Raw genomic sequence first — 12,500 nt, forward strand, 5'->3', positions numbered from 1 at the left:
TCTCTGTGTCTCCGTCTGTGTTACTGCCTCCCTCTATCGCTCTCTTGTCGCGAGTCAACGGACGGCCCTTTGTCCAGCCCACGCCGCGGTGGCGGCGGCCGTTTTTCTGTTTCTGTGCTTTTATCCGACTGCTAATCGGCATTGGTCGTGTGCCTGTGTTGGGAGACCGTATTTCACGGCCGGCTCCCCTTTGTTTGGCCCACCGTCCCCGATAAGAATCCCCATGCTAGGACCTCTCTGATATTGAAATCGGACAGCGGCGTGGAAAGACCCTTCAATCATCCATTATCTGTGCTCCAGTGATTACCATTCAATCTCCCGGCCCTGGGCTCCTCATCAGTGGCTCCCCTGAACAGAGCCCCCCCCCTCCACCCCCGCCTTGAAACTGCCAACAGCCCCCGACCCCGCCGCTGTTTCACATTCAAGCATATCCACAGATATTTCTGACGCCGGCCGGAGACGGTGTTGAATGCTGCTGGGAAATGTCATCAAAATGTCACTCAGCGCTTTCCCCTGGAATCTCTCGCCGTCTGATGTGGCCTGAGGTTTTGGGGGACTCTTTTGTAGAGGACACCTTGTGACATTATTGGTTTCTTTGTCCGTAAATGCCCGTTCGTTTTTCCACTTCCTTTTTATGATAATGAGAGGAGAATTTGATTCCCCCCCCCCCCCCCACTCCGTCTACAGAAGGCCATGTTGCTTTTAATGTCACAGACTTAATTGGCTGTTTTTAAGAAGGGAACGGTTGATTATTTATAAGTTGCACGTTAATGTCTCTTTAAACAGTTCAAAGGCAGTGGCTGCTCCTTCCCTGGCCCGTGTCCATTGTCCTCCTCTTTAAAGGGTCCCCTTGTGCCCTCTGCAGCATTTGCATTTTTGCACTAAATGGAATTTTATGCATTGAGAGGCAGGGCAAAACAAAGCCATAACAAAAACAAAAACACACTGAAGTGTGCATCGCTGCGCATTGTGCGCTCCTTCTTGCAGAACGCACCCCTTTGATGTGTTAATGCTGATAGTCTGTGTTCCATTGTCAAGTGCCGGTCGAGGCTGGACGAGAAGCACTAAGGAACATTGGCTCAGGTCTGTGTGTCTGTCCAGCGTCAGCGAGCGGACGCGCTCCGCCACCATCGCCCGTTTGATGTCTGGAGAAGGGAAAAAGAAAAAGTGTTTTTTTAGCAACTGGCAACTATTTCAGCAGATCTCCCCCCCTTCCCCCCCCTTAATCAGCTCAAGACGTGTAACCCTCTTAGCGCGGCGGCTTTGCGCCACCATATCATAACATTAGAGTTAGCGTACAGTCACATGTGATTAGCGTCTCTCGCTGTGTTTATTCATTTAGTTTTCCCCTTATTTTTGCAGTTTCTTCTCGTTTGCTGTTTGAATCGCTGGACACTCTTTGTCCGCGAGCTGCACTTGTCCTAGCGAGCTGTGGTGGGTTGAATTTAATCTTTTTTAACGGCTCTCTCCAGCTTTTGTTTTTATGTGGTGTGCACACCTTCATTAGCTATGTATAGCCTCTAATTACTATTGATGAGACTGCAGCAGATTTGGGTACAAATCTATAGCTTTTGTTATTCTAATGAACATTATTTACCCTCAGATCTCCCAGCCAGGGGGCTTTGGAATGGGGGGGCATTGTGCGCTCTGATATAGCCAGGGCCGCTCCAACTACTCCCACTTGTTTTTGTATCTGCCGACTTTGACAAAATCCAGTCCCTCTCCCCGCTGCCGCCACCCCCTGCCCCCCCCCCCCCCCCCCCCCCCACGCTACCCCCCCCCCTGCCCCCCCCACTCCCATTGTCACCCGTCTGCCTGGATGTATAGCACTTCCCGCTCCTCCATCTGTTTTTGTGCGGCCATGAAAAGGCTCCATTATAATCTGCAGGATGCACAGTGGGCGTGCCGTCGGGCGGCGGCGCAGGCCAATCGGGCGCCGAGCCTCGGAACCTCAGGCCGCAAATCTGAGGGGCCCTTAGACGTCAGCCCCGGTCCACCCGCCATTTGATTATGTGGGCTCCCCTCTCCAAGTTTGAACAATTTGAGGCAAGTCGAACGTGTTTTTTAAGAACAACATTGTCTGTGTCCCAGGCGTTCTCCGTGAAAGCTTGGCAGGCTGAATGGGGGGTTCCATGCAGGCCCATTGGGCAACGGCAGGCTCCTGATTAACCCTGGAGTGACTAGATAATGTCATTGAAGGAGGGCCACCTGGCCATGAGACTGTACAGTCAGCTGCTTCTGAAGGACCAGAATGGGAGACGACCAGGTGTTGGGCTGCAGCCCCCCTAATTGTTGCCATGTAATAGCCTGCTTCACTGCACAATACAGCCCCGGGGCGAGGATTAGGAAAAAGCTGTTGCCAACACATAAGTCTATTTTCTTTCTTGCCTATGGTTGTGCAAGGGGCGAGTGTCTCTCTCTCCCTCTCTCTCTCTTCTCTCTTGCTCTCTATCTGTGAGTGTGTGTGTGTGTGTGTGTGTGTGTGTGTGTGTGTGTGTGTGTGTGTGTGTGTGTGTGTGTGTGTGTGTGTGTGTGTGTGTGTGTGTGTGATTAAATATTCCCTTTTGTCATTGTTGAGATCCCTTGTGATAATTCAGGTAGAGGGAGCTGGGCCCCCAGTCTGAGGGCATCTCCCGTGCCCCTCACCCAGCCCATCTCACCTCCCCCGGGGCCTGTTCCACCACCATAAGCCCCCTATCAGGGAAAATGGAAGCCTGAGACGTGAGAAAAACAGGAAGAGATAAGAAGAAATTAATGGCAGGCAGGAAATGACATTAAAACCGCCGTTACTATTTCCTTGCCTGATGGCGCCCCCCCTTTCACAGGGCTTCTCCCGGGGAGTGGAGAATCAATCTGTTTGAAACCAAGAACAGGGAGGAGAGAATAATCTTGTGGCAGTCATCTCTGCGTCCGTCATGAGCCACAGTCATTTATTCGCGGCGCACTCCGCCAACATGCAGCTATTCAGTCATCATTTTAATTTCCAGCGTATGGGCAAATTCATCTGGAGGACAAATTGGCCCAACAGGGCTCTCTGCATATGTAATTTTAGGATAAGAGCTCGGTCTTTATGAGGCGCATAATGGACTTGATTGAAATATGACTAAAATGTGGTTCTGAGGGCAAATGAATACACCGACGGCCCCCTTGGAAACTAACCTTCTGTCCCCCCCCCCCCACACAGACACACACACACACACAAGCATTCAGGGCCACGGTGGTCATACATAACCCTGCGTTCATCATTAGCATTCTCGCCAAATGCCTGGCCTTCCTGCCTATGGCCAGACAACTTAATTGGAGCGATGAGACTGATGAACAAGAGGAAGTGTCGGCCCTACGTCTCGGCCCGGCGAGGTGGACAGAGGCGCCATGTCTTTTCCCTGTGCGCCCCCGCTCTTATTCTGCCCTCGCATGCGGCAGAGAGCATCATTAAAATTGCAGAGGCCATGGCCCGTTTAGCTTAAATATTTAATTAGTGCTTGTCTGGTAAGTGTTAACATAGGGTTAAAAAAGAAAAAAATCAGGGGAGGGCTTTCAGCCTGACTTGGCTTTGCTCCTCTGGCGATTACGGTGTCAAGAGTGTATTGTACAGTGTAAAACGGTCTGTAGTTGAACTTGCTCTGCTAGAGCTATGCAGGTTGATGTGAAAACTAGATATGCGAAAGATTGATAATGTTATCCCTTGTTCGATCGATTGAATGGATATTCATTATTAGTAAACCTTGGCTTTCCTGTTCAACTCTGGACGGTCGGCTTCATGTCTGATATTCACAAATTGATCGATTAAACCATTAAATTAATCTGTACTTAATTGATAGTGGCAAACAGAAACCAATAAAGACAATGTATTGACCCAGATTATCTACATCCAGCGTGAGACTGGTCTAGTCTTCCTGGCCAACAGAGCGAGCCGAGCAGGGCGTCTCAGTGATCCGTAGCACCTAGCCCAGCCACACCAGTGTATCTGTTCATCTTCATCCCTCGGCAGCCCTTTGTGGCTCATCGTATTATGACTTTCTGTTAATGCGCAGCAGAGAGGACTGGGCTGACTGTAAAGGGTTCTGTGTTTGATTAATCATGTCGGTCCATTGTGCTTCACATCTGAGGCCGCGCCGTTAGTGCTCATCAATGGAGACATGGGCTCCTTTGAAAGGGAGATCGGTACCAGGCCCACCGCTCAACAGCACACACCCACCCCCCCCACCCCCTCCCCCAGTGTCCTTAATTGCATTCATGTTTCAGCGACTGAATCACGCCGCGACAAATTGTATTTTTCTGATCTTACCGGTAAGGAATTTAGTTTGACGGCTCGCTGCTTATATCATCCATAGACGACGCTATTAACCTACACAAACGACCATCGCAGCGCAGTATGTCTGCTCTATTGCCAACGTCGACCTCGTTGGAGGTGCTCGCCTCGTGATTTGTCGCCGAGTGCCGATCGATATTTAGTGCCCCCCCCCGGGGGAAGGGGGGGCTCCCAGGAGCCTGGCATTCGAGGGGGGAAATGGGTAACTTCACTTCCACCAGTCGCCCCATAAATCCCCAGGTCATGCCAGCCCGGCAGACATTCAAAAAGGTGCGTCTGCAAACCGCCGTCAAACCTGAAATCACTGATGGGCAGGGATGATGTCACAGGGCACAGCGGTGATGTCAGCGCCGTAAATCCCCCCGTCCCCCGCCCCCCCGTCCCCCTGTCCCCCCTGTGACTGAATCCCCAGATGGACTGTGTCAGAGGTGGGAACGTGAGACGCTGGTACTTGGTGGAGTGGGGGGGGGGGGGGGGACTCTCGTGAGGTGTCATTAACCTGGGCTTACGGTCGGACCGGATTGCTTTTGGTGCGCTGGGTGGGGGAGGGGCCGTGAGAACACCTGCTTCCTGAACCCGCTCCTAATTAGGCTACTTGTTATACCTCGGTGAAAAGCCCCTTTGCTAGCGGGGCCTGTGTGCATAGGTCTGTGGAGCGCAGCGAACACACACGCACTCTGACGGAACAGGACATACAAACACCTACACTTGTCATTATGGGACTTCGGCACACTCCAAAGCTTGCTATTTTGCTGCTGCATCTGCTGCGAAAAAAACAGATAATAATGAGACACCAGGGTTTACGTAGCTTCAAAAGTAAATGGAAATGACAGGTATTCACATGCACGCGTCGCACGCGCACACACAACCGCACACACATCTTACTTTTGTGCGTTGCCTCGTCTCTTAAGCCTTCCTGATTGGTTGTTTGTCTTGAAGCTTAATTTATTGCAACACCTGCCACTCCTTGTGGGTCTCCGAGTGTCACAGAGATGGAGTCATTCCTTCTCTTTCTCTTTTTTTCTGCCAGTTACTTTCCGTCTACCTGTGCCTGTGTCTGTGTCTCCCTCCCTCCCTTGCACTGCTTCTCATAATCACCTCGCACCTCCAAAGCCCTTCCGCTGAGACAGGCTTCACACCCTGGGCCGCGCTGTGACAACAGGTATTGCTGGAACTCACCGCCCGGCCCTCGCGCCAATCAACACCTGTCCTCCTTTCTCCGTCATTCTTTTACCTCCCTTCTTCCCCTGCTTTCTGTCCCTATCTCTATCCATCACCCCATATACCCCCCTTCCCCCTTTGCTCGATACAGTTATTTCACTAGTTTTTCGTTTTTTTTTTCTATGGATCCTTTCCATTTCCCGCTCTGTAGATTCGCCATCATTCGATCTGCCGCCATTTTTCCTTTTTTCCCCCCTTGCCATATTGAATGACCACACTTTGAGCACATCACTGACTCCCAGAAACGACAACATCTCCCAGCGATGTCACACCACGCTGCGTCGCATCACTGTCAATAATCCCACCGTTGGACAGTGGAGTTACCGGGCGCAGCGCTGTGCCGTGCCTCCCCATCTCAGACCTTCACCCTCTTATAGCCTGGATCTCCCGTACTGCATGGGAAGATTCAACACCATCAACACCATCAAAACACCAACATTTACTCATTTATTCACGTTGGCATTTCTTCTTAATAGACGACGCCTCCAGATGCCTTCCCAGTGGATCCATAATCACAGATTTGATTTTGACTTTGGAGGAACGCACGAAACGGTGTGCGGTTCAGCTGTGAGCCGACGCCGCTCCCTCACCCAGAACGCAGCGGCCACGCGCCACCGCCTGCCTCTGCTTGCCTTGGACTCACCTCTCGACGGCACCCCCTAAACCAACCCGCTCCCCCTCCTCCCCTCCCCCGATCCCTTTTCACCTCCCCCTCCTAACTGGCCAATTACGGGCCTGCAGGGAGTCAATGTGGCTGCGAGCTACTCCTGGACTCTTCTACTCACCAAGGTCAAGCTGATTGGCCCAGGTTAATTGACAGATGTGGGGGCCCGACGGAGGAGAGCCAAGGGGGCGGGAGGGAGGGGGAGGGTTTGGAGAGGGAAGGGGAGAGGGAGCAAGGTGGGTCAAGCACCCAGAGGCACCCTCCACCTCGCCTCTAAACCGTCCCCTCTTCACCAGGAGAGGCTCTCTTTAGCCCGGGCTTCTCCAAACAGGATTAACCTTGGCTCCCGGCTCTGAGGGACTGCAGGCAGGAGTGCCTCTCCCCCCGCCTCGCCCCAACCTGCTCCTACCCCACCCCCCTAGCCCCGCGCCTGCTGATCTTTATGCTTTGGTAGGATCTTTGCAATGAGCGTGTCGATATGTCGTCGATATTATTATGATTAGTTTATTTTCTATTGTAGACGATGTCGTGAATGTTATTGAGCTCGTCGCCCACACCCTGCGGTACACATTGCTTTACTGACTTGTGGACCCACATGTTGGGCAACCGTGCTCGCACAGCCCCGGTCCACCGCTCGGCCTTCAACAGTGGCTCATATCTCAACCCGGTCCCCGGTGTTCCTGCGAGACTGCTGATCCTCCAAGTCCTCCGCAGAACAATGACCGCTGGGGGCTTTAGAGGTGGCTACATGTCTAAACCCCAGGACCGGGGTCTGACGCACTGCATGGCTAATCTGCCCCTGTGCGGACCCCACACTGGGCGGCCCTATCTGCAGATGACCTCAGCCGTGTGTGTGTGCGTGTGTGTTCTCTATTCGCGTCTCCAACGCGAGTGTAGAAACAACAGAGTGTGAGTTATTGGCTAACCCGCCCAACCATCTCATCCACTTTTTAGTGTGAATAAATCAACACGCCGTCGGTCCTAGCGGCAGATATATGCAAACACATTTTCCGCTCGCTAAGGGTTTCTTTGTGGGTGCGTGTTTGTGAGTGTGTGTGTGTGTGTGTGTGTGTGTGTGTGGGGAGGGGAGTGTACAAAGAGAGTGTGTGAGAGAGTGTGTTGTGCACGGGTCAGGGGGCAGAAGTGGTGTGAAGTCTGCCTGGAGTGGGGGGGGGGGGGGGGGGGGGGGGGGGGGGGGGGGGGGATGGAGCTGGGGAGCACAAAGGGACGGGACTGGCCGGTGTGGCTGAGGATGCTACTCTCTGGAGAGACACTGGTTCAAGGGTCACGCCAGGCCCTTTTAGGGTGGGTGTGTGTGTGTGTGTGTGTGGGTGGAAGGGGGTCGCTTTTATGTTTATATGTGCAGAAATGGCCACTAATTATGCTCATACATTATGTGTGTGTGTGTTTGGGTAGGGGGGTGGGTGTGGCGGTTTGGGTGGAGTAACCAGTTTACTAGCATCTTCGCTCTCTAAGTCCCTGTGGAGCAAGAGATGGAAGAGGAGTGGGAGTTAGAGGTAAAGAGAGAGAGGGAGCGGCAGAGAGAGGGAGGGAGTGGATGAGGACGGGACAGATGAGCGGTTGGTTGGCGGTTGGGGTCCTGTAGGGCTGGAGCAGCCTGCTAATGAAGAGCCCTCTGAGGCCTCCATTCACCTTGAACATGGGCCACTGCTGCTGCCCTGACCTTGGCTTTGATCCACAAAGATGCTTGACCCCCGCCACTCCCCTATGCCTCAGCTCCCCCCCCTGCTGCCATCTGGACAACACCCACATGCTCGCACACATGCATATGGATGCATAGATGCCCAACCCCCCCCTTCCCCACACCCCCACACATAGATATGCCGCCCCACGTATGTGGAAGTACGTACGCTGACGTGTGCATACACAAGTGTGTTAGTGTTTGTTTTCCGCCACACACACACACACACACACGCACACGCACACGCACACACACGCACACACATTTCTACAAAGAAACATTTCTGCTAGAATTGAACTGAATTCAATTTTGGAAATTGAATTTGTCACCATGTGGTTTTTTTTATTCAACTTGAGGAATAGTTGCCATTACAGACATGGACTTTGATAACGAACAGACACACACACACACACACACACTGAACAGCACAAGCATTTTCCACAGTAGCACTGCAGAGGCAAAATAATGGGACGGGTAACAACCTTTTGGGATTGGGGAAAAGCCTTACCATATGCAAATGTCTTCTCTGGGGGGGTCGGATTGGAATTGCACTCTAATCATTTATTTCCACCACTTGTAGTCTCTGAATTTCATTCAAAATGTTCCGGTCTGTTGGGTCACATCAAAGCAAGCCTTCAGACCTCCCCCACCACCAGCACCACCAGCGCCACCACCACTACCAGCACCACCAGCACCACCTCTAGACCTGAACAGTAGCCGCGCTCCGTTGACGGTCCCACCCTCTCTGCCCGCGCTCCCTCTAATGGGAACGCAGCGGCTCGTAGCGCGGCTGCAGGCCCCGTTCTTTCTCGGCAATTCCCAGAGTGGTCTGGAACACGCTCTGGCTGTCGGCTCTCCCTGTTGCTTGGCAGCTGTAAATGACAGTTATCCCACTGCTGAATTGGGCGGTGGTTTATTAGGAGGACCAGGGGAGAGGGACGGTGGGGGGGGGGGGGGGGAGGACAAGGACAAAACATCAACATCATTACCCAGCTCTCCTGTTATCCTGAGGCAGGGGTCTTGATTTGAGGACAAACTGTTGGAGTTTTAGTGCACCGATCCATCGGTCTAATAACAGTGGTTAGCATCAACAGAGTCCGTTGCGTTGTTCAGTGGCTTGATCTCCGCTTGTACCCGGGCTTATGGAGGCACGGTGTGGCGATGGCTGCTCATTCACCTTCGGGAGGGAGCAATCTTTGGCATGACTCGACTCAATCCAGGGGAGAAGCGACTGTTGAAGATGCCAGAAGACCCAACTTTTGTTTTGGTTTTCAACCGCCCTCCTGACACTCACTCACCCCCCCCCCCACCCCCCACCCTCACTGACAAAACAGCCGGGGGGGGTAGTGGCTCCCAGAAAAGCGAGTTTAGTGTCAGAGAGTCTGTGTCTGTGTGAAATGTTGCCCTAATATGCGCTCCTGAAACGCAGTCCTTTTTCTGCGTCATTGTGCGTTGATTAAGTTACCGTGCATATGCAGGGGGGAACAGGCTGTGCCCGTGGCTTAGTAATTAGAGATGAGCAGGAAGATGAGAGAGAGAGGGAGAGAGAGGGGGGGAGAGAGAGAGAGAGAGAGAGAGAGAGAGAGAGAGAGAGAGAGAGAGAGAGAGAGAGAGAGAGAGAGAGAGAGAGAGAGAGAGAGAGAGAGAGAGAGAGAGAGAGAGAGAGAGAGAGAGAGGGAGGGAGGGAGAGGGCCAGTCAGACCCCCCTCTCTCTCTCCTCTCTCCCCCCTGGCGTACATTAGGGCCTGATTTCTGTGCAGCAATTTCTACACACGGATAGCATCGCGCATTTACTTAAGTGAGCTGATTATGGCTGTGCCTTCACTCCCCCGTCTCGAAAATACCTTTTACCCCCACCACCCACCTCAACCTCCTTTCCACCTCCACCCAGTGCCCACTGCACCGGTTTACTAACAATGATGATGGCTACCGGGCTTTTCTTCACACCCAAGCTTTATGTTGTATTATGGCATCGAGATTGTCTCTGTCTCACTCTGTTGGTCAGTCAGGTCTGTCTGAATCTTTCTCTCTCTCTCTCTCTCTCTCTCTCTCTCTCTCTCTCTCTCTCTCTCTCTCTCTCTCTCTCTCTCTCTCTCTCTCTCTCTCTGGAGTTGAACAGAAAACCCTCCAACAGAGGGTCCACCCCCTCCCTCCCGGTCGTCCTGAATCTCTGACCTCTCTCTCTCTCTCTCTCTCTCTCTCTCTCTGATGAAGGCTTTAGCGGAAGGGAGTGCTGAAGGAGAAGCGTGTGTCAGGGAGGGAGAGAGAGAGAGCGCCCGCTCCAGCTGGAGTCAATATTTGCTTTAGGAATCTCAACAGGACCCCAGTCATCTGCATCTCTGATAATGGACAGCCATATGGCACTGTTGACCCACGCTGTGCTGAAGCTGCCTTTCTCTCTCCACTACTTCCCTGTGACTCTATCTCTCCCTCTCTCGCTTTTCTCTACGTCTCATCTGATCTCCCCCCCCCCCCCCCCCCATCTTACCTTCTACTTTTTAATCCAGGCACATTCTGTCCTCTCCTCTTGACACCCGTTATGAACTGCTCCCCCCCCCCCCCCCCCCCCCCCCCCCTTTACCTCACACTCACCTTGGTTACAACCTGCAGCCACACTGCAGTTGACGCAGCTTTTATTTGAAAGTGACAAGATGGCCGTGATGCACACCCGACCGAGGTGTGAAACCTCCTTCCAGTGTGGAGAGGGGAGGACCTGCTATTGGCTCATTTGGTCCAGACGCTTGTATCCAGGTGCAGGTGTGTGTGTGCGGTGTGTTTGCAGAGTCACTAAGGAGCCGATATGGGCTCTGGAGTCGAACAGAAAACCCTCCCACAGAGGGTCCACCCCCTCCCTCCCAGTCGTCCTGAATCTCTGACCTGTCTCTCTCTCTCTCTCTCTGTCTCTCTCTCTCTGTCTCTCTCTCTCTCTCTCTCTCTCTCTCTCTCTCTCTCTCTCTCTCTCTCTCTCTCTCTCTCTCTCTCTCTCTCTCTCTCTCTCTCTCTCTCTCTCTCGCCCTCTCTCGCCCTCTCTCTTTCACTCTCTCTCTCTCTCTCTCTCTCTCTCTCTCTCTCTCTCTCTCTCTCTCTCTCTCTCTCTCTCTCTCTCTCGCCCTCTGACTCTGTCACCAGAACCCCCCCCCCCCCCCCCCCCCTGTGGGCGGCGTCCCCGGCTCAGGTGCGCGGCGTCTCCCCCGTTTCGCCACGGCTCCCTCCCAGCCATCGGTCACGCCGGGGCTCTTGGCTCCCGGGTGCAGGGACGCGTGCCCAGAGCAGAGGCCCTCTGCCCAGCCACTGTCTCATCCCATCTTATCTGGGCCCAGAGCACAGCCTCTCAAGCCCACTCGAGCCTATCTCCTACAGCCACAGCGCTGGAGCTCTGGATCATGCACTGATCGACCGGTGGGAGGGGGAGGGGGCGGAGGGGGAAGTGACCGCAACAGCCAGAATAAACCCATCAGTGCATTATTATACATACACACATAACATTACATTACGTCACATAACATAACAGGAGCCCACTGGGCGACGCACAGCAACACTCACACAGCGCATTGTGCAACAGACTTGGCGCAACGGCATTGCTATGATAATGATATGATAAAAGCTATTAGAGGCTTCTCTGCCACAGCTTTGTAGCCATTTTCCAGCCTCTCCCTACCACCACCACCACCACCACCACCACCAAACATTCAAAAACCGACCATCCGTCCTACATGCCGGCTCCTCGGGCTCCACTCGCTGCCTGTCACTCGGAATTTCAAATGGCTCCAATTTTCCCCCTGATGGCACGGAGAAGTGGCAGGCAGCGTGTCGAGGGTGGGGTGGTGGTGGTGGTGGTGGTGGTGGGGGCAGCGCTGCCTCCAGCGGGGCTTCTATTAGCGGGGAGAGAGAGCGAGGACGAGAGGGGCCGGAGTGCCCCGCCTCCATAGGCTCGTTTAGTTGGGTTGTTTATTTCTTTCTCTATTTGGATTCCCTGTTTGGCAGCCCCCCTCTTCTTCCTGCCCCTTTGGGAGCCGTGTTGGGTTCGATTGTTGCCATCTCTCTCTCTCGTATGCGCGTTCAAACACAACGCATTCTCTCGCACACACATGCACACGCTCACACACGATCGGGCGCACACACTCACACTCTATCGAGCAAGCAGACTTCTGGTGCAGAGCAATCTCAACTCTCTGGTGCAAATGTATTTGAGTTGTTGTTTTTTTTCCTTTCTTCCTCAGCGAGCACAGATCTGCTTCAGCTGCCAATAAATGAGCAGTGGTGTGGTTGTCGGGGTTTGAATCGATCTTAAAATAACCCAATGTTCAGTTGAAGGTGACACCGAATTACATTGGGAAGGTAAATGGTTGGGATGGGTTCCAATGCAGCTGCTGAATGTTGTGGTTCATCGCGGTGTTTTCCTTAACCGTGACTGCGTCAGCTACGAAGAGCGGGCACTCTACCTGGAAGCCATCGTCCAGAACCACAGAGAGGTCATGACCTTTGAAGACTTTGCCTCGCAGGTCTTCTCCCCCTCGCCCAGCTACTATCCAATGAGTGGGACAGGTGAGCATCGGACCACGCCCCTTCCTGTTCCCCATCCCTCCCTCCCTCTCGCCCTC

At 53.3% G+C, this 12,500-nt stretch overlaps 1 protein-coding gene across 5 annotated transcripts in view; it reads left to right on the top strand.

The window, feature by feature from the left end:
* Positions 1 to 12,500, top strand: part of ralgapa2 (Ral GTPase activating protein catalytic subunit alpha 2) — a 108,771-nt gene that overhangs the window by 85,636 nt on the left and 10,635 nt on the right. For all 5 annotated transcript variants that reach the window (XM_030357150.1, XM_030357149.1, XM_030357152.1 and 2 more), the window contains one exon: positions 12,320 to 12,444. In XM_030357150.1, the coding sequence (XP_030213010.1) occupies positions 12,320 to 12,444 (125 nt within the window). The remainder of the gene's footprint in view (positions 1 to 12,319; positions 12,445 to 12,500) is intronic.

The sequence above is a fragment of the Gadus morhua genome, chromosome 5 (genome assembly GCF_902167405.1).
Source record: "Gadus morhua chromosome 5, gadMor3.0, whole genome shotgun sequence".
Lineage (NCBI taxonomy): Eukaryota > Metazoa > Chordata > Actinopteri > Gadiformes > Gadidae > Gadus > Gadus morhua.